This window comes from Sapajus apella, unplaced genomic scaffold (genome assembly GCF_009761245.1).
Source record: "Sapajus apella isolate SASKATOON/1434 unplaced genomic scaffold, GSC_monkey_1.0 scaffold16, whole genome shotgun sequence".
NCBI lineage: Eukaryota > Metazoa > Chordata > Mammalia > Primates > Cebidae > Sapajus > Sapajus apella.
This window is the reverse complement of record NW_022436956.1, coordinates 8852543-8874403: the sequence shown is the minus strand read 5'-3', so window position 1 is coordinate 8874403 and position 21861 is coordinate 8852543. Positions and strand designations below refer to the sequence as shown.

The 21861-nt window shown below is 54.8% G+C and overlaps 1 protein-coding gene and 1 long non-coding RNA gene across 7 annotated transcripts in view; one reads left to right on the top strand and one right to left on the bottom strand.

The window, feature by feature from the left end:
• KIRREL3 (kirre like nephrin family adhesion molecule 3) overlaps positions 1–21861 on the bottom strand; it is a 564453-nt gene that overhangs the window by 11074 nt on the left and 531518 nt on the right. For 4 of the 6 annotated variants that reach the window (XM_032284836.1, XM_032284838.1, XM_032284840.1 and 1 more), the window contains 7 exons: positions 20691–20796; positions 14378–14526; positions 12500–12627; positions 10525–10651; positions 6110–6210; positions 2528–2726; positions 993–1028 (listed from right to left, as the gene is read on the bottom strand). In XM_032284836.1, the coding sequence (XP_032140727.1) occupies positions 993–1028; positions 2528–2726; positions 6110–6210; positions 10525–10651; positions 12500–12627; positions 14378–14526; positions 20691–20796 (846 nt within the window). The remainder of the gene's footprint in view (positions 1–992; positions 1029–2527; positions 2727–6109; positions 6211–10524; positions 10652–12499; positions 12628–14377; positions 14527–20690; positions 20797–21861) is intronic. The other 2 variants (XM_032284839.1, XM_032284841.1) reach the window with 1 other exon arrangement.
• Positions 16439–20569, top strand: LOC116555940. The gene is made up of 2 exons (XR_004270757.1): positions 16439–17192; positions 17343–20569. It is a non-coding gene; the product is annotated as an uncharacterized LOC116555940 (long non-coding RNA).

Sequence of the window (21861 nt, the reverse complement as noted above, 5' to 3'; positions counted from 1 at the left end):
GAGTCAGCCACAGAGGGGAGAAGGTGTCAGGGAGCTCTGGATGAGTGTGAGCAGACACACGAGACATGGAGACGGGAGACACCACCTTCAGCCCTAGCATGGACCCGGGGAGAAGGAAGCAGGAGGCTGGCAGCTTTCTGGGTTCCCAGTGTGGGCCTCTGCAAGCAACCTGTGCCCTGGGTTGCTGCCAGGAGGGGCAGAGGCAGGGGCATGAGGATCCCACGTGGAGCTCGTTGAGGAGGTGGCACAGGCCAGGGGCCAGCGTGGCAGGAGACCCAGGACGGAGGACCACCCGTCTTCAGCATGGTCACAGAGCCTCGCCTGCTTGTCCCGATTCTCTTTTCTGGTTTTCTGCTTGGGAGTGGGGTCGAGAGCGACTCCACCCAGGGGGCCTGATGACTGCTTTGCTGCCTGCTTTGCTGTGCGAGCCTGGGGAGGGAGGCGCTGCCCTGCAGCCTCAGCCTGGGGTGAGATGATACTTCCACCTTCCACGGGGACTGCAGGAGTGAGGGGGGCAGCAAACAGCGAGCATGGATTGCACAGGCCCAGCAGGGGCTGGGGCCCCCAGCGTCCTGGGAAGCAGTGGCCAAGCTGGTGATGACGTGGAGAAGCGGGAAAAGTCGGGGAGATGCTGGAGGCAGAAGGCAGTCAGGACAGGGGTGAGTTGACCCCAGAGGCCAGGATCCAGGGCTCCCGAAGAGAAAGGATGGAAGGAATGAAGCAGGGAGGAGTGAGAGCCGGTGTCCCGGGGAGGAAGGAGCGTGGGCTCCTGTGGCAGGCAGGAGACAGGTGTCTGGGGTCCCTAGGCCCAAGCTGGCTGGGACCCCTTCTCCTCACTGCTCTGACTACACTAAACCCTCAGGACGGGGGAGGGCAGAGACGTTAGTGGCCAGTAGAGGCCTCCCTACCCCCTGCTGGGTTCCCACCCACCCCAGCTAGCCAAGAAGTCCCTTCCCCCCTCCCAGGGCCGTTCTCATGGTCTCCTTCCGTACCTGCTTCCAGCCCGGCTCCCGACTTCATTTCCGAACCTGTTTGGAAATAAAGCAAGCGTCTACAGCCAGGGCCTGGCTGGCCAGGGTGGGGTGGGACTGGGGATTAGCTGCTTGAGGGGGGCTGGGCCAGGGGCTCCTTTCCCAGTCATGTCTCTGGGACCCCCAATAGATCTAGGCTAGTCCAGCTGAACTTGGAGTTCATACAGACTGACTTAGAGACTCCGGAGGGGCTAGGAACCAGAGAGAGAAGTCACGTCTCAGAGGGGCCTGGGGAGGTTAGGGTGAGAACACTTGGGGGAGGGCTTAGGGTGGGGGCATCAAGGGGAAGACATGGAGGGTAGGTAGCAGGGGACCAGGAAGGTTTGGGATGATGTGTGGATGATATTATGCAAATTATGTGCAAAGCGTTATGCAAAGCAGCACTTATTAGGGAAGAGGTGTTGGGAGACGCTGTGTGATTTGACCCATAGCTGTGATCCCAGTGTGGTCCACTGAGGCCTGTGGCTGAGGCCACCTGCTTAGCCCAGAATCTCTTGCTGGGCTTGACAGCCTGAGAGTGGGTCTTTACCTAAGAAGGTGTCAGAGACTGCCAGGACTGAGGTCTCCTAGGCCCCCGAGTTCCATCCAGACGCCCAGGCCCAGCTGAGCACGAATTCCTGGTCCACCATGGCTTAGGCACTGCTGGCAAAGGGGCAAGATCTGCCGCCCCTTTCAGAACCCAGCTGGCTACTGGCTGTGGTGGAGCTTCTGGAGCCATCCCTCCGTGCCCCTCCCAGGCTCCCCGTCCTGCTGTCTGTGCCTGAGAGCTCTGAGCAGACGCTGGAGATCTGAGCATCTGTGACCAGGAGCTGGGACATCAGTGCATGGGGGCACAGTGGGGTGAGGCTTCTTCCTCCTCCCTCCTCCCTCTCACCCACCCGGCTGCTCTGCCCAGCACTAACCTTGGGGCGCAGGGGTACATGTGCCTCCTGGGTCTGCAGGTGGTCTGAGCCCAGCCCCCGGCCCTGGGGATCTGGACAAGCGAGTGCAACCCCTTAGCTTTAGCCTGGGTGCGCTCTGTGGGACTTCTGTCTGAGTGACTGGGTGGACTTTGTCTTACCTGCAGCTGGGCCAGGTTCCCAGCACACCCATGCCAGTGTGTCCCACACTCCACCCAGGCATGACACCTCCCAAAGGGCACTTTGGTGTCAGACCAGGGCCCACGATGGAGGGCAGGGCACAGAAGCCAGGGCCTCTGGAAGCTGCTGGGTGGCTTGTCACTGCTGTGGCCACCTCCCACTGAAGCTTCGCCTCAGGGGCTGCCACTCTGAGCTGTGTTCTTCCCCTTCTCGCTTCCTGGCAGAGGCTGGTGCCCCTCGCTTCAGGGGGAGCCTGGCCGAGGAGGCTGCTACCTGGCTAGGCTGTGTGGCCGGCCAGGAAGAGCACCGTGGCTTGTCCTTGAGCCCCAACCCATTTGTAGCCACCAGGGCCCTGCCCTAGGCCAGGAGAGGGCCCCGCTGGCCCTGTTGTTCCCTCACGGCCCTGGCAGCCCTCACCTTGCTCCTTGAGCCGGATGATCTCGGTGTCGGAGCCGAAGCTGTTCCAGGCCGTGCAGTTGTAGATGGTCTGGAAGTCGGCCCGCACGATGTTGCTGATGGTCAGGGTGGAGATGACGCCCTCCTCCGTGCTGATGGTCTCCACCGTGTAGCGCCCGGATGTCCCCGACTCCAAGACATTCTCCTTCCAGGACCAGGCCTGCCCGGGGGGGCGCAGAATCAGGAGGAGACCCCACGAGAGGGCCCCAGGACACGCCCGCACCAGAGTCAGTGCCACTGCCCTGCTCATGTTCATGCTTACTGCCACACACGAACGATGTGCACATGGGTATGTATGCATGCACACACACCACAGATATGTACACATGCATGTGCACATACAACATGTCACCACACATCATGCACAGCATCCCACACACCGCAAACATAAGTGCACACGTGTGCACACACAACACAAACACATCACATGTCCATGTCCAGCACCCCACACATGGCCAACAGGTTTACATACACCACACCACACATGCCACAAATATGTACACACAGCTCTGCATACACACCACAAACGTGCACCCACTACAACACACACACATCACAACATACATATATGACCAATGGGTATACACACAGGTATGTGCACACACACCACACCACAAACATGCATACACAAGTAATGTACCACAACACACATAAACATGCATCACAACACATGTACACACCAGATCACACATTGTAGACATTCTGGCACACATGTGCACATGCCACAACACACATACACACATCATAATACATACACAGCACACTCCACACTAAAAACATGATACAGACATGTATGTACACATGGCAGACATAACACCACATGTACATGCAACACTCACTCCCCCAAACACACATACACATGCACACACACACCATGATGCACACACCATACACAATACAACACACATTACAAGCATACTTACACACATGTACATACAACACACACTGCAACACATGTGCACATTCGTCGTACACACACCACCGTGTGTACATACAGGTACTCACGTGACATACACGTGCTCACACACCAGTGCACACACACACACATCAACAGATATACATGTTCACATATGCCATGACACATGTACACAGTAACACATCCACAACACATGTATACACAATTCACAAACACATGTACACACACATACTCTAAGGCACCCTCAGAGGGTCTTTCCATCCCAGAAGAGGGCCTGTGGAGCATCTTTCTGGGCAAAGTAGGCGCCCTGCTGGCCCACGCCCTGTGCCTCCACACAAGTGTCCCTGGGACTGCGGCTGTCTGGGCGGGTGTGAGTTAGGACAGCAGCCGCATGAGCGCGTCTATCTGTGGGACGTTGTATGAGTGTGTGAGAAGTGTCTACAGGGCTGCGTTTGCAATCACCTTCATCTACCTTAGTTTACAGGACCTCTGGTTAAGAGTTTTCAGAGTCGGCCACATACACTGCCTGCATCTCATCATGTGAGTGCCTCGAACCCCTGGTTCAGGGCTGATGAGAGGGTCTGGGTTTCTCAAGCTCGGTGCTGTGGTCACGCTGGACTGACCCTTTCCTGGCTGTGGGGCTGTCCCAGGCACCGCAGGATGTCAGCAGCACCCTGGGCGGTGCCAGGAGCATCCTCCAAGTGGTGACAACCAAAATGTCTCCAGGCACTGTCAGATGTCCCCTGGGGCCAGTGAGACCGCTGGCCTAGAATCAGATATTTCTGGAGAGAAGGTGTGCAAATGTCCAAGAGTGAATGGAATATTTCACAATGAGCATGTGTTACATTTATAATTAAAACAATTAGAGAGTAAGGTCAGTGGGGAGGTGTAGGTATTAGTTTCATTTGTGAGTCCTTGCAATTTTGTGTGTGAATCTTTCAGACAGTGAATGAACTGAACGCTTGAGAAAGTGTGCGGCAGCAACGATACTCTAACAATATCTTAGTTTACAGGATGATGGTTTCAGCTGCTGCAGCCTGGGTGTCTCAGACCCCGCATGCACGAGTTAGTGGTGACCTCAGCTCTTCCACGTCTGGGCCAGCCCCACCTCCCTGCACAGCTGCCCTGTGAAAAGGTACAACTGCCCTGTACACTGGACCCCTGGCAGTGATCTAGCAGGATTTTACCAGACACTGGAAATTACTACAAATATTTTCACCCCAATAGTGCTGTAAAATGCTTACTTTTCTTTGTTTTTATGCCTGAGATCCCTCCAGTTTCAGATGGATTTGGGTACAAGACTCTGCCCCTGGATCACCTGAGGTCGGGAGTTCGAGACCAGCCTGGCCAACATGGTGAAACCCTGTCTCTACTAAAAATACAAAAAAATTAGCCAGGTATGTTGGTGGGCACCTGTAATCCCAGTTACTCGGGAGGCTGGGGCAGGAGAATTGCCTGAACCCCGGGGGTGGAGGTTGCAGTAAGCTGATTTGCGCCATTGCACTCCAGCCTGGGCGACAAGAGGGAAACTCCATCTCAAAAAAAAAAAAGACTCTGACTCCACCTTAAAACATTTTTGGGGGGGCGTAGAGACAGGGTCTCACGATGTTGCCCAGGCTGGTCTCAGACTCCTGGGCTCAACTGATTCTCTTATCTCAGCCTTCCAAAGAGCTGGGATTATAGATGTGAGGCACTGTGCTCAGCAAGACCCTCCCTTAAAAAAAAATGCAAATACTGGCTGGGTGCAGTGGCTCATGCCTGTAATCTCAGCACTTTGGGAGGCTGAGGTGGGTCGATTGATTAAGCCCAGGAGTTTGAGATCAGCCTGACTAACATGGTGAGACCCCGTCTCCACTGAAAATACAAAAATTAGCTGGATGTCGTGGCACGTGCCTGTAGTCCCAGCTACTCAGGAGGCTGAGGCACGAGAATTGCTTGACCCTGAGAGGTGGAGGTTGCAATGAGCTGAGATCTCGCCACTGCACTCCAGCCTGGGTGATAGAGCGAGACTGTGTCTCAAAAACAAAACAAAACAAAACAAAACAAAAAAACCAAATACCTGGTGGGGTGCTGAGGATGGACTCCTCAGCTGCCTTAGCTGCATTGCAGGGATAAGTGCTTTGAAGAAGGGAGGGAGAACGGAATGGTCACTTTAGAGGGGACAATTGATAGATACCAGGGCAGGCTACCATGGACGGTAAAGGCCATGGAGACTTGGCAAGGAGGACTCCGGGGGTGCAGAAAGGGATCGCTGTTAACTGTGCTCTAAGATTTCGCTAAAGACTGGCCTGGAGCTCAGGAAAGGGAAGAAGTCATTTGTCTTTTCTCTCCACTACCCTTGTGTGCCCCGCTGCCCTTAGGATTCGGAGTTTGGTCAGAACCCTTCATGTCAGAGCTGAACAGAATGGCAGATGAACCCTGGGAGCACTGCCTATTCCAAGAAGGGAGTCTGCCTGCAATTTCGTCTTCACGATGCTTTTCCGAGGCAGCCAAGGCAGGTATAATTTTTCTCAGCAAGGAAAAGGAGCCTTGGAGGTGTGCACCACCTGGCTGGCCACCCAGCTCTTGGCAGAAGTGACCACCAGGCTGCTGGTCCGGCCCCCGCCTGCCCTCCCAGGAGCACTCACAATGCGATCCGGTGGTGGTGTGCTCCGAATGAAGCATTTGATCTGGCCCTTCTCGCCGTGGAGGGCGTGCTGGGTCTGGGTGCTGGAGATAATGGGGGGTCCTGTTGAGAGACAGCGTCCTATTAGGCACCTGGGAAGGGCAGGTCCCTGCTGGCGCCCTCTTGGGTGGGTTAAGAAGTATATTCATTACTCCAAGTATTCAGCAAACATTTGCTGAAGGTCTGTATGTGCAAGGTAAAGTGCAAGGTAGAGGACTCAGAGATAAATCAGGCATTCAGTCATAAACCTCTCAAGGGATCATGAGTGAATGCTTCTAAGTCAGAATCCCCAGGAAATATAAATAACTGTAATAAAAGATGGTGAGTGTTAGTACCACAGGAGCAGTGCAGATAAAGTGCTAACCGACTTCAGAGGAGAGAGAATAATTCTATCTGGCGGACAGGGAGAGCTTTAGGGAGGAGGTGGTAAGCCTGGAAAAGGGGTGGGGAGGTGTCTGGATGAAGGAGGACTCCCCCGCCTTTGCCAGCTGCACCTCTGCACCAGCTGCAAGCCATTCTTCAGATACCCAGTAGAGGGCGCCCTTGCCTAACAAAAGGGAGGTTTTCGGCCAGCCGGGCCAACGGGAAGAAGTGGTTGCTGTCCCTCTCTTAAGAGCCGGAATCACCCCGGAAGGGTCGAATGCATGCACTGGCCGTGTTCACAGCCTTCCTCCCACCTGTGCCTCAGGAGGTCCTACAGTTCATCGCCTTGTCTGCCTCCACGTCCATACCCAGACTGCCTAGGTGAGGCCATGGCTCCCAAACAGACCCCAATATTATATCACGGAGAGTAGCTCATGTTTGTGGGTGTCAGGCTGAGGCGCCTGTCTCATTCACCACATTGCTCAGCCAAGAGAGTCCACCCGGTGGAGGGGAGCCTGTTCCCCAGCGCCTCCTGTCCGGTTCTGCCTGTTATCCAACCCAAGTCTTTCCTGTGTGATGCCCGCCTGACTGTGAAAGATGAAAGAAGGAGCAACTAGTTCAGCCTTTGCTCTGCTGGCTTCCTGGCTGCGCCGGGCGGTTGACAGATGGGGCCGGGGACTGAAACCGTCATGCTCCCTTTCTAATCCCTGGGGTAACCGTTGAGCCTTAGATGGCAGATACCAGAGGAAAGAGAGCTGGGAGTTACGGATCTGCAGAACAGGCAGAATTATGCTGGGTACAAAACAAAAATTGCTGCAAACATAATTGCTGTTTATTAGCCACCTTAATTAAAGCAGATTTGCATTTCTATGAGTAGCTCTCAGCGAAGCGAGAAGAGATACTGGAGACACTCTGGTGACTTCTGTTGAGTTTGATAAGGCACAGGGTTTGGGGCAGCGTGAGGTGGGTGTGGGGGACCCTCCATGCCTTTAATGGTGGGCTGAGCGCTGCCCTCCTTCCTAAAAATCCCTTAGCTCCAAGAGGCCTAGGACCCAAAGAGATGAGGAGATTGATGGTTTAGGAACCGGATGGTGCTTTGTTTTGCTGCTGGACTAAAAGGTGATGATACCATAAAACCTTTTCCTTGAGCTCCCCAGGAGCTAGGAATTCCCTGAGGGGTTTTCAGGATTCTAAGAGCCATCATCAAATGCATCTGTTTCTTAGAAGAAAACAAAAAGCAGGATAAAGGGAAATAGGGTGAGGGTTAGTAAAATTTCTCTCCCCTATCTGAGCCAGATCACTCAAGGTTTGTGTCAATTTCTTTCCCAGAGGACTGCCGCGCTGGCCAGCAGTTGTCCAAGGCTGGGATTTGTCGCAGTAACAACCTGATCTCATTTGAATGCTTTCATATCGCTAGCTCCCTCTAGCCCATGCCCAGGTCCCATCCACTGGGCTTCACCCTCCCTCCGCCTGCTCTGCAGAAGCAGGGACAGACAGTTTGCCCCCTGGCGGGTCTGGCAGGCTCCTCTCCTGGCTCCTGAACTCATCCCCCCGCCTCCAGGTGTGCGAAGCCACCCTAATCCACCAGAAATAAACGAGCAGGTTCTTTACTTCCCTCCAAGCCCTCCAGCTCTTCTCTGCCTGGAAACCTCAGGGAGCTTGTGCTGGCAGAGGTGGAGGCGGCGGGGTGGGGGGGATAGAGAGACCTGGAGAGTGCAGATTCAACCTGGGTCAGTGCCAGTGCCCTCCCCGTCCAAGAGAAATGTCCCTCCAGGCCTGTGATCCCCAGGGGACTTTGTCTCTTCAAGAAATCTCTTTAACTCTCCCTTGGAAATACCTGAACATCTAAAGTGACAACAGATGTCAGCTCCTCCCTTATCCACCTGCTTTTCCCCAGAAACACGGATGCTCATTTAACAGCTCCAGGCTTGAGGGCCCTGGAGTGTGCATGTGAGTGTGAGCATCCTGGGCCGGCTGGTCATGGGGCCAGCAGAGCTGAGCCGGCTGCGGGCATGGACAACCCGACTTCCCAGTGCCCTGGCTGGCGCGGGCTGTGTGGAGGGCCGCTGATTTCACTGGGGCCTGGAGCTCTGAGCCGAGTGTCAGACACCTGCGCTGAAAGGAACAGACCGTAGCCTGCGTTGCCATGGATATACAGAGGCGCGATCAGATGCTGTTATTTTTAGCCCTGCAGTGCCAATTTATTGGTGGCGTCCTGGGGACACGCAGGAAAGGCAGGAGGGCTCCGAGTTACGGTCCTGCCAGGACAGATGGTTGTGCAGGGGTCTGGATAAACTCACCCTCCCTGTGGGGATGCCATGGCTCTGGGGCTGGGGGAGAGGAATAGAAATAGGTGGGGCGTGGTGCGGGGGAGGGACAGCTAATGGGGACAGCAGAGACGGACGGCTGAGGAGACACCAAGCTGGTTTTGGTTTCCTAGGGAAGGGGAGAATAGATGGGGTCATCAGCAGGTGGCTTTCTGGGTGGAGAGGAAGCTGAAGCCCACTGGGATAATTTGGAGACCTCAGCGGGCCCCTCCCTAGGGCCCTGCTCTGGGGCCAGAACCCAGAAGCCCTGCAAACATTGGTGGCTCAGTTCCCACAGGGACCCAGAGCTTTGGGGTTTTGATCTGAGGCAGACTATGGTGGGAAAAGGGGCCTCCCAAAGGGCGACGGGCATGACAGAGGTGAGGGGAGCCTTCGGAAGCGGCAGAAGAGTCAGACTGGCAGCTCTGCTTTCTGCCGGTGGCCCAAGCACCTGATAGGCAGGGACGTCAGCATTTGCGTCCTGGTGCCACAGCCTTCGTGGGTCTGGCTTCAGCCAGGTTCCAGCTTCTGCAGGACTGTCTCCAGCCATCATCCAGGTCTGATCTGACGCCTTTGTCTCTATGCATTTCATGTGACAGTCATTCATCTACTAACTCCCATTCTGAAAACACTCCCTTGCTGCATTTATCTATTTTACTTTATTTTATTATTTTTTTGAAATGGAGTCTTACTCTGCTGCCAAGGAGTGCAGTGCAACCTTTGCTGCCCGGATTCAAACGATTCTCCTCTCTCAGCCTCCCTAGTAGCTGCAGGTGCTTGCCACCGTGCCCAGCTAATTTTTGCAGTTTTCCATAGAGATAGCATTTCACCATGTTGGCCAGGCTGGTCTTGAACTCCTGACCTCGTGATCCACCCACCTCGGCCTCCCAAAGTTCTGGGATTACAGGCACATGCCACTGCACCTGGCTAGTTATTTTTATTATATATAATAAGACATGCTCCCTGTCCTCAAGGGGGCCCCTGAACACATGGCCTTGTGGAGATGGTGACAGGGGCTCCCTGGCTGGGTGTCTCACATGCAACAGGAAGAGGCTGATCAGGAGCCGCAGAGATGCGCTCTTAAATTCCCATGAGGCCAGGAGAGGTGGCTCATGCCTATAATCCCAGCACTTTGGAAGACCGAGGCGGGTGGATCACCTGAGGTCAGGAGTTGGGGACCAGCCTGGCCAACAATGGTGAAACCCTGTCTCTACTAAAAATACAAAAATTAACTGGGCGTAGTGGCACGTGCCTGTAGTCCCAGCTACTCAGGAGGGTGAGGTTGTAGTGGCTGAGATCGTGCCTCTGTGTTCCAGTCTGGGCAACAGAGTGAGACTCCATCTCAAAAAAAAAAAATTCTCTTGGGCCCAGGTCGTGGTGAATGGATGAAAGGGTAGGCCACCCGGAGACCTCTGATGCTTTTTTTCCTAGCCAGAATAAAATTTATTGCCCACCACTCTGAGGGCTGAGACCCCTTCGAAGGTAACAGACAAAGAGAGAAGTGACCAGAAATACTCAGGCACTTCCTCCCTCCGCCTGGGTCTGACAGGGATTCCAGGAGGTGGACCTAATCGCTGTCTACCCATAGTTGGAGGTAACAGCAAGGCCCGGAGCCAGTGACAGCTCCTTTGGGGCAATGCCTGGTGCTAAGATGGCTAGGGTCTTTATTCCCTCCCTCAGGCCTGGCTCATCCCAATGAGGGTCTTACCGTTGACGGTCAGGGTCACCTCTCGCTCCCCGGCTCCCACACGGGGCACCACAGCCCGGCACACGTACTTGCCCGCATCCTCCTGGCGCACGGATTTGAGGGTCAGGGTCTTCTCGTTGCTCAGGACCTAAGAGAATTGGTAGGTTCAGACACGAAGAGCAGGTGGAGGCTGCGCTCCATCTCTGGGAAGGCGGCAGCTGAGAGGCAGACCTGGGGTAACTGATGCGGTCTCTGGCATCTCAGTAGGACGCAAGGTGGGGAGGAAAGAGGCCAAAAGTTTCCTGGTACAGACAATGCCCGTGGGCTGCACAGAGGAGACTCCTCCAGCAGAGAGGCTGCCCCGCGTGGCCGAGGATATTGCATCCCAGGTGCTGCCCCGTGGGCTGGGGGAACGTGGGGCACGTGTGCGGGAGGAGGGAGATCCCCGGCTGGGGACTTCCAGGCTTCCTCCTATAGAAAACCTCCTGTACCTGTGGTGGCGTCTCCTCTCCCACACTAGCCATGGGTGACATGATTCTGTGAGGGCCCCTGAACCTGTGTTTTCAGAGTCATTTTCAAGATCCCTTTGGGACATAGCCAGGAGTGATGGAAACAGGCTCTGGCGTGAGCTCGGCCTTCGTTTGAATCGCAGCTCCAGCAGTGACCTTGTGTCTCTTTGGTCGGCTCCTTACCTTTTCAGATGCTTAGTTTCTATGTATGGGGCCTGCTGAGATGATGCAGTGGCTGCCACACGACAGGCCACTTAAAGCTCAGTTTCCTTCCTGTCCCCCTGCTTCCCTACCCCAGGCTTTCACTGTCCCTTACTATGTGAGGACATCTGACAATCTCTCCTGCACTAAAAAATACATAGGTCTTTTTTTTTGTTTGTTTGTTTTTTGTTTTTAGACAGGGACCTAGCTCTGTTGCCCAGGCTGAGTGCAGTGGTGTGATCTCTGCTAACTGCAATCTCTGCCTCCCAGATTCAGGTGATTCTCCTGCCTCAGCCTCCTGAGTAGCTGGGATTACAGGTGTGTACCACCAGGCCCAGCTAATTTTTGTATTTTAGTAGAGATGGGGTTTCACCATGTTGGTCAGGTTGGTCTGGAACTCCTGACCTCGTGATCTGCCCGCCTCGGCCTCTGAAAGTGCTGGGATTACAGGTGTGAGCCACCGCGCCCGGCTGACTACATATGCCCTATAAGCCTAAGTCCAAGGCTGAAAGGTGGCTTTATTTTAGGGAAGTTAAAACAGCCTTTTTTCCTTTATTTTTTTGAGACAGGGTCTTGTTGCTATGTTGCCCAGGCTGGACTTAAACTCCTGAGCTCATGTGATCCTACCACTTCAGCTTCCCAAGTAGCTGGGACCCCAGGTGTGCACCGCTGTGCCTGGTGGCAAAGCCGTTCCAGGTACTTCCCTCCCAGTGCACTGCTGACCACCTATTTTCTTTTCTTTTCTTTTTTTTTTGAGACAGAGTTTCGCTCTTGTTACCCAGGCTGGAGTGCAATGGCGCGATCTCGCCTCACCGCAACCTCCGCCTCCTAGGTTCAGTCAATTCTCCTGCCTCAGCCTCCTGAGTAGCTGGGATTACAGGCACGCGCCACCATGCCCAGCTAATTTTTTGTATTTTTAGTAGAGACGGGGTTTCACCATGTTGACCAGGATGGTCTCGATCTCTTGACCTCGTGATCCACCCTCCTCGGCCTCCCAAAGTGCTGGGATTACAGGTGTGAGCCACCGCGCCTGGCCTGACCACCTATTTTCTTAAAAGGTTTAGGAGAGGGCAAGACTGCAATGGCTGAATGTGCTCAGGATGAGATGGCCACATGAGGGTGCCTGGGCTTCCCCACCTCTTTCTGGGGTCTTCCCCCCTGTGGCTCACACTGGAGGCTGGCTCCTCCAGTCTAATAGTGAGAGGGGCCTGGACAGCAGTTCCCTCGTGCCCCACTGTCCCCCACCCCCTGCCAGCGGTGCCCTGAGGTTTGAGCTGCAGACTCACCACTCCGGAGCCCCGTTTCATCCAGACGATGGTCAGGGATGGGTTGCCAGTCCAGGCGCAGCTGAAGATGGCATCAGAGCCCAGATCCACAAGCAAGGATTGGGGTTCTGTGGTCATCCGGGGCCCAACTGTGATGCGAGAAAGAAGGAGACAGGATCAGGTGGGTGGGGAGCTCTGGGACCCTCCTTTTCCCCCCAGACCTCGAGTGGGGAAAGGGAGGCAGCAGGGTACTTGTGTCACCTCAGTCACTTCCATTTTAGTCCTCTGCTTGGGTGGGGTCTGGGGTCTGGGAGTGGGACTCAGGAAGTAAGGAGGAGACCCCTATCCCAAGGCTTAGCCTCTCCCAGGCCCATGGAGGTGGTCAGCAACACGGGTGCTGGGAAGAAGGTGCTGGGGACCAGGTTCTGCCTGGATTCAGCCTCATGACTCTCTTTCCTTTCCCTCTGTCTAGATCCCACCTGGTGCCAGAAAGTTGGGGAAGCCCTCCATCCCAGTGGCGGGCAGGGGCCCTTCCCCTTCCCTGGAAATCTGCGCCTTTGGGACCTTTGTGCCTCTGCCTTCAAGCTCCTCGCATCTCCTCCAGCCTCAGCCTTCATGACCTGGAATCGAGTGACTGGTGCGCCTCTGGGGTGGGATGGGGGCTCTGAGATGCAGGGTGATGGAAGCAGGGGTCTCGTGACCCATGCCTCCTCTCCGCGTTTCCACCTGATGCTCTCAGGCCACCCTCCTATTCCAGCTGTCCCAGCCTCTGTGTCACCCCCACTGTGGTAGAGCAGCTCTGGCTTCCACTTCCCACTAAGCATTAAAGAACAGAGCACAGGCTCCTCTCCACCTTCCTCAGCACGTCCGGGGTCTCTGTAGACCAAGCTTAGTCTACACAGTGGGAGCTGTGGGGGGATTCCAGGCCCAGGGTCCGACCATGGCCAGGCAGGCCTCAGAGTGCTCCTTCCAGGGAGCAGACATAGCCTGAAACCTGGTGTCAGGAGACCCAGATTAGTTCCTTGATGTAAAAAGGGAGCAACAGCACTTTCTTCGGAGGCTTCCAGGGAGAGGGGTAGGGTCAGATTTGTAAAAGTTTGTAAAAGTGAGTTTAAAACTGTCAGGGGCAGTGCATGAACTAAGGATACTTGTTGTGAACACATCCAGCCAGCTAGTCCATGGCAATGGGCTGCCTCACTGCGGATCCCTGCCGGGCCTCCAGTGAAAAAGAGGGCATGTCCACGAGTCCCCTCAGTGGAAGGCAGTGGAGCGTGTGGGGGGGTGATGGATTTGGTCATTGCCTGGGTTCAGTTCTCATTTGGCCACTTACTGTGTGACCTCAGGCCTCCATCTCCTTATTCAGATGATGGGAATAATAGTATCTACCCATAATGGCCTGCATGCTTGTGTCCCCTCCCCACCAATTCATAAGCTGAGATCCTTGCCTCAGTGGGATGGTATCAGGAGGAGGAGCTTGGGGGAGGGGTTAGATCATGAGAGTGGGATTAGTGTGCTTGGAAAAAAGGTCCCAAGAGCTTGCTTCTCTCTTTCTGTCTGCCATGGGAGGCCACAGCAAGAAGGCAGCTATTTGCCAGCCAGGAAGAGTGTCCCCACCAGAAACCACCATGCTGGCACACTGATTTCTGCCACTGAAGCCACTGAGTCTATGGTAGTGTCATAGCAGCCCCAGCCAAGACCTTGACTAACGAGGTCATTACGGGGATCAAAATAAACATGAAACACCACACAAACCAGCTTTTCGCTGAGTGCAAAACATCCTGCACTCATGACACATGAAGCTTATGTTGCATGCAATGAATCCAGCCCCTGTTTCTCCAGCTCTAAGCTGAAGCCACCAGGTGCCTGCTTGCCCAGGGAAGCCCACACCCCTGCACTCACAGTAGACGTCAACCGTGCGGCTGAGGTTGGTGCTGCCCAGGGCGTTGGTCACCTCGCAGGAGACGGGCTCTGAGAAGTATGTGTAGTCCACTGTGGTCCTGTACACCTCTCCAGATGCCTCCTTGATGATCTGGCCTCGCTTGGCCCACCTGCAACCAAGGCCAGGGGCTGAAGTGGGCCGTAAGTGGCAAGGCCAACCCTCTGGGAGCTGGACGCATCCATCTCATGGGAAAATGAGGCCTGGGGTGGGCAGCAAGGGGGCGGCCTCTTGGGAGTCCCTCAAGGGGAATCTTCACAGAGGGGCTACTTCAAGGTCTCAGGGGGAGTTGTTCTTGCTCCCACCCACAAGGTTGTGAAGGTGCTGGACTTTGGTTTTAGGGTGTCACCAGGCAGTCAGTGGCACTCAACAAGTGGGTTATTCTAGAGGGGGTGAGTTGATTACTCGGCTGGTCAGCCCATCTGCTGGCTAGATGATAGAAAATCCAACTATCAGTGAGCACTGGCTGTCTTGATCTGAGCTGGATCATGGGCCCCGTTGGAAAAGAAGGAGGTCAAGTCCATGACCCCAGAGGCCAGGGTCAAATGGTGCATGCTCTTACATGTGCATGAGCGTGCATGCGTGTGCGCGCGTGCACACACACACACACACACACACACACACTGACAAGGCAAGAAGCTGTAGGAGAGGTAAGACATAAGGGCTCCACCTCCCATCCAGACAGGGGAATACTAATACCCATCAGGAGGAGTGGCATGAGTGAGTGGCCCCGCTGCCCCCTCCTTCCTCTGGACCAGCTGGCAGCTCTCCTGTCCTGTTCTGCCTCCTGCCTCCATGGGGTACTGCATGGTGCCTCCTCACCCCACAAAGTCCTCCCAGTTTCCCCGATGGCGCATGCTCTTCTTCCTGCCCAAACGCTGCCCTTGCAGCCTGGCTTTGCTCCTCTGAGGCAGTGGCTCCATCAGCAGTGGCTTGGTGTGGGGAGCTGAGTCGAAAGGTTCTTTTGTCATCCAATTGGTACCACACCAAAGGAGGACAAGAGGCTTTTGGCTTGGTTTGGATCTGGTTCTAGGGCAGTGACACCTGTGTTGGACCAGTGACCCAGCAGCCTGCTGTGTGCAGGCAGCACCAGAGCCCCACAGGGTGTATGTGTAGACACATGCATGTGAATTCATGGGAATGTGTGTGTGCATATGTGTGTGCATGTGTATGTCCGTGTGCATGTGTATATGCATGTGTGTGTCCATGTGCATGTGTGTGTCCATTTACATGTGTGCATGTGTGTCAGTGTGCATGTATGCATGCATAAGCGTGTCCATGTGAGCATGTGCATGTGTCCATGTGCACGTGTGCATGTATGTCCATGTGTCTGAACGTGCATGTGTGTGTCCACTTGTGACTGTGTCCACATTTGAGTGTGCATGTGTCCATGTGTGAGTGTGTAAAATGTGTGCATGTGTGAGCGTGTGCATGTGTGAGCATGCGCATGCATGACTGTGTGGATGTGTGAGCTTGTGCACGTGCGAGCATGTGGATATGTGTGTGCATGTGTGTGTGGATGTGTGAGCGTGTTCATGCACAAGCATGTGCATGTGCCTGTGTGTGGATGTGTGTGTGCATGCGTGACTGTGTGGATGTGTGAGCGTCTGCACATGTGAGCATGTGCACATGTGAGTGTGTGGATGTGTGAGCATGTGCATGTGAATGTGTGCATGCACGAGCATGTGCATGTGTGAGCGTGTGGATATGTGTGTGGATGTGTGAGTGTGGATGTGTGAGCGGTGGACGTGTGAGCGTGTGCATATGTGGATGTGTGTGTGTGGATGTGTGAGTGTGTGCATGTGTGAGCATGTGGATGTGTGAATGTGTGGATGTGTATGTGTGTATGTGTGAGAGTGTGGATGTGTGAGCGTGTGGATTTGTGAGCATGTGATGTGTGGATGTGTGTGTGCATGTGTGAGTATGTGCATGTGTGAGCGTGTGGATGTATGTGTGGATGTGGATGTGTGTGCATGTGTGAGTGTGTGGATGTGTGTGTGGATGTGTATGTGTGTGCATGTGTGAGTGTGTGGATGTGTATGTGTGTGCATGTGTCAGCGTGTATATGTGCATAAGCATGTGCAGTTGGGGGCTTCCTTAAGGATCTCTAGGGAGTGAGAGTTCTCCGTCTACCTGGTTTAATCCTATTCTGGAAAACACTCTTTTTTTGAAACCACGGGAACATCTCTTCAGGCTCCTCCCACTGCAGTTGAAGCATCTGTCGGGAGTTTGTCTTTCCAGAGCTGCAAAGGCTCCTTGCCTCCAGAGCGTCACCCCGCAGTCACTGCTCCCTGGACCTGCAGTGTCTCTGCTCCCCAGCCTGCCCTCCCCTTTCTCTCATTCCTGGAGCCTTTCCTGGCACCACAGATGGTGTATCTTGCCCTTCCCTCCATTAGCTTCTTCCCTCTGTCTAGCCCATCTAGCCCCAAGAGGCAGCTGCTTCTTGGCATCACACAGAACACCTAGGCTGGCACCACGCAGCTGTTATTGCAAATTAATATTGGGTGATTATTAAGAACACAATTAATAATAACAATTATAGTTTGACAACAGAGCAAACCATAGCTCCCTGAGAGCTTAAGGAGCTTCCCAACAAACCATTATGAGTTATTCATGAGTCGTTTCAATTTCTAACTTTAATTTAATGACCAGACTTAATAGTCAGGCCGGCCCCTGCCTGCAGCAAATGAATTCAGTTCCAGAAGTGTGTCCAGTCCCCGAGTTCCTTCCACCCTGCTGAGGTGAGGGGGCCAGGTGGTGGGCGCAGCGGGAGGCCAGGTGGCTGGGCTGGGAGGGCAGGGAGCCCTGGCTGCTCACAGTTCTGGGTGCCAGGCTGGGGCCGGACGGTTTGGGCCCAGGTGACCAGGCCAAGCATGCTTCTTCCTCAGGTCTTTCTAGAGAAGATGCAGCTCCCTCCTCTTCTTCCAGGGCCCCTCACCAGGGGCACCACGGAGGGTGGAAGCCCCACCTGCCTGGCGCCGAATCATCAGCAGAACTGCTGCTGGCTCTGGGCGCCGAGTTTCCCCTCCTGCCCTGTCCTCTCCTCTCAGGGTGAGCGAGTGGGAGAAGAAAGGCTTGGAACGCTGTGGGGGCTGGGTCCTCAGGAGCCCAAGCCAGGCCTTTTGGGGAGGTGCCTCTGGACCCCACAGAGTGCCTGGCTTACATCTCTCCCAGCTGGTCTTTCTTCCCCTCCTGCACTGAAAAACACTTGAGGGGTCCCTGCCAAAAACACAGAGGCTCAAACCACTGCATCCAAGCGGCTGCCGACGGATCGAGGCCAAGAGCCAAAGAGCGAGTCCCTCCGCGCCCCTCGGCGCCTCTCCGTGCCTCTCCTGATTTTGGTGCGGTTTCTTCTTCCCTGTCCTTCCTCTTCGTGTCCTTCCCTCTCCCCACCCACCTCCCCCTGACGCACTGTTGCTTCCCCACCTCTCCCAACCCCTCTGAAAATGCAGTCAGCTTAAGCCTCTCCCAATCAATGTCTAATTTGGACTGAACAAATGTAAGAGGATTAATTATATCACAGAATCAGGGGCCCAGCGTGTCACAGCCACCAGGTTGTCCTCAAATAAGCCAAGTTTCCTCTCGGGTGGGGGTGCCATGTCCTGCTACCTGCTGGGAACACAGAGAGACCCTCAGAGGAAAGGGCCCCAAAGCACTTTGGGCTGCTGGTCCCTAGGATCACCTGCAGTGATACCCCCATGTCACCCAGGCCTCCTTTCCGGGTGCTGGGATGGAAGAGGGCGTTATTGCTAGTTTCAAAGATGACAGCCTCTTAGCGAGAGCAGAGAGGAAGCTCTCAAGATGAATGGAAGCAAAGAAACAAAGATTCCTGTAATCTTGTCAGTTAGTTGGGAAAAATCAATGTACTTATGTGATGAGATTTGCTTACGCTTTTCTTCTTGGATCCCAGCATTGCATCTGAACACCTGGCTGCTTGGTGGGACCCCGCTGGAGTGAAGGGGCTGAGTGAGTGTGGGTGGGTGCAGGCGCACACTGCCTCCCATCGCCGTGGCCCCTCTGCCTCCTCCCTTCCCAGGCCACCCCAGCTCTCTCTCATTAACCGGGGGGCTGGAAGCGCTCCCTGAAAGCCCCTGGAGTCCTGGAGGGAGATGGCCCTGCAGTGAGGTGTTTTCAGGACCTTTTGCTAATCAGAAGGCCAAGAGGGAAGGTGACCAGTAAGAACCAGTGAGTCTCTGCAGGGCGCCCTGCCCTCCCAGCTCCTGCTAGGCACAGGAGGGGCTGACTGTGATACTGTGAGCTCCAGGGGAGGATGAAAGGGGAGGACCCACAGTCCACCTGTAGCCTAGGGAAGGCTGCATGTTTATTTATGAACTTTTTAGCTTGCAAAAACCAACTTTGGAATTACAGAAAAGTTGCAAGAATAGTCCCATGAACTGCCGCCCTCCCGTCGCTTGGATTTACCCGTTATTAACATTTTCTCACACGTGCTTTGCGGTGACCTCTCCTCTCCTCACACCTTCTTCTCCCCCCGTCACTGCTGTTCTGCTTTTTTGAGGTTGATGACCCTGGGAATCAGGCCCAGCACTTGGTTTCCTGGGGGTTTGCTCAACCTGTCCAGGTCAGTAGGCTGGTGTGGGTGGGGGAGACAGGCCTGGGGGGGGAGGGGCCAGGTCCCGGGGCATGCAGCCCTTTGTCTGCCCAGCCCACCCATCACTAGGACCCCAGGTGACCGGAGCCTGGCAGTGAGGGGAAATGAAAGGTGAAAGTTGAGTGCCCAGCTCTCTGGGGTCCAACAGGCATTCTAAGGGCAGCTGTGAGGGCGAATAGGGGTGCTTGCCGGGTGGTCTGTGGGTGTGAAGGGCTGCTCTGCAGGTATTTTTGGGCATGTTGTACCTGGTGTTCAGGGACCAGGATCAGAGACCTGGGAGCAGACAGAAGAGAGAAGCTGAACTTGTATGGAGAAACCCAGGCCTGACAGGTGCAACGTGGAGGCCCAGGGGCAGGAGTCTCATCGGGCTCCTCTCCTGCATCTTCAGTGGCTTTTGAATAGATGCCAGACCCCAGCCAAACCAGACTTCCCCCTGGACCTAGGTGGACCCCATGATTCCAGGGAGTCCAGAGTCCTGGGCTGAGAAGGCACCCTGGAGGTCCTCTGATCTTTCTTCTGACTCTAGTCCAGCAAATGGTTCAATTGGACAGGACCGATGGGTTTATCCTATTTTAATATATCCTTGGGGATAGGACCTCTGTGCTCTGCCTGGGTTTCTGACTCCAGTGCTGCTTAACTATGCACTCTGCAGGGAGCTCCTCCTCATGCCCAGCCTGAATTGCTGGCTGTCACTGTGGCCCATTTCCTTCCATTCTGCCCGCCGGGGCCACACTGCCTCTTGTCTTCCCTGTTCTCCACTCCCCCAGGCCGGCTGATTTCCTAGGCTGGGGCCATTAGCATCCTTGGCCCCTGCAGATGCTGTAGCTTCATGACCCAGATCCGTGGCAGAGGTGACACCGTGGGCTCCACCTCCAAGCCTGGGCTGGTGGAAAGAGGCCGGGCTGAGTCAGGGCCATGGTGAGTTCCACGAGGCATCTAAAAGGAGGTGAGTCTGCCCTTGAGTGCCTCCAAGGTTGCTTAGTCTCGTGGAGTCTTGTGCAGTGACTGTGCCCAGGCAGAAAAGTGCCCAGAGGAGCAGCCCTGTGTGTTCATTGGATCAGCCAGACACACTTAAGGAGTATCTGGTTTATGCCATGTGCTGTGCTACACGCTGAGAGCCATCAACGACTAAATTGCAGTTCCTGCCTTTAAGAAGCTCTGCCACGAGGCAGAAACAAGTAAAAAAAAACAGTGACGCTTTTATCCATGTGGCAAGCAAGAGACACACAGGGCCCAAGACTGTGTGTGATCTTGGATGCTCACTGGACCAGCCTGGGGCCCAGACATCCTGACCTAGCAGCTGAACCTGTGTGGTGGGCGCGAGGCTATGATGCAGGTTCTGATCTTGCTGCTTCTCCTGGTTGTTCTGACTGTTTTCCCTGAGCCTTTTTTTCCTGTGTTTGGCGTGTGGGATAAGCAGGCTATTCAAGCAGAAGGCGTGAGTCCTGCTGCCTCCAGTGGAAGAGGGCGCGTGCACACACAAAGGAGGGGAAGGGCCCACCCGGCCAGCAGGCAGTGGGCTCGAGGGGAAGGGGAGAAGGCTACTGGACACCCGCTGTGGACCAGGCACACGCTGCGGCCGTGCTGAGGACACTAAGTGACATATGTGAGAGGCATGGAGGTGGGGGCCACTGGCCTGGCCAGGCCTCCTCAGCAGTGACTCTCACCTGTATTGGGTGACAGCTGGGTTGGCCTTTGCAGAGCAGTGGAAAGTGACGACGTTGTCCTCCAGCACTGGCTGTGGTTCCACGGAGAGGTTGACCAACGGGGGGTCTGCAGGGAGAGGAGAGTCACTTGTGGACCTGAGAAAGAATGGGGACAGGGAGACCCCGGGAGACATGGAGGATAGAGCCAGAGACTCCACCACCCAGGGACCCTCAGAGCAGCCACTGCCCTGGTGGTCTCTAGGAAGTTGGGAGTGCCATGGGAGGTGCCTGCTCCAGAGAGTCCTGGAGGTGGGATCAGTGGGCCCTGGCGTTGACACAAACCCAGAGCCAGGAAGCCTCAGGCTTGGGCCCAGGGGTTGCCCATCCTCCAACTTTTGGGCAGAACAAAATACTCCAGGAAGGAGAGGTGGGAAGAAAAGTGCAGGGCAGAGAGGGGCACGTGGACACTCAGCCTCACTTCAGTGCGGACTTTGTCTTTGAAATGTCCGTTTATTATCTCTTTTCTGTAAAGGTTCTGGGGCATTTGTTAACTTGAAAGTGGCATTTACACCCTTTCATCAGCCTAATCATCTCGGTTGAGTCCTGGCTGCTGGTGCCAGGCCTCAGCTCCCCAGGCCGGGGCTGGCTTTCTCATTTGACAGGATAAGAAGACAGGCTCTGAAGTGCTAAATGGTGGGAGAGGGAGGAGCCAGAAAGTCAGAGAGAGAAAGAGTCAGAGAGGAACCAGAGACACAGAGAGAGACACACAGAGACACCTGTGCAGAAGGGATTGGAGGCCGACAGCAAGACAAGTACCCAGAGTAGAGACACAGAGACCACAGAGGAAGAGAGATTTTAGGGGTGTGTGTGCGCGCATGTGTGCATGTATGTGTGTGTGCATGCCTGTGCATGTGTGTGCATGTATGTGTGTGCATACGTGTGCATGCATGTGTATATGTGCATGTGCATATGTATGTGCATGTGTGTGCGTATGTGGTGTGTGTATGTGTACATGTATGTGTGTGTGCATACGTGTGTGGATGCATATATGTGTGTTCATGTGTGCATGTATGAGTGTGCATGTGTGTGTGCATGTGTGTATGTGTGTATGCATGTGTGTATGTGTGTGTATGTGTGCATGTGTAGAGAGAGAGACAGAGATGAAGTGACAGGGACAGTGTGAGACGCAGGC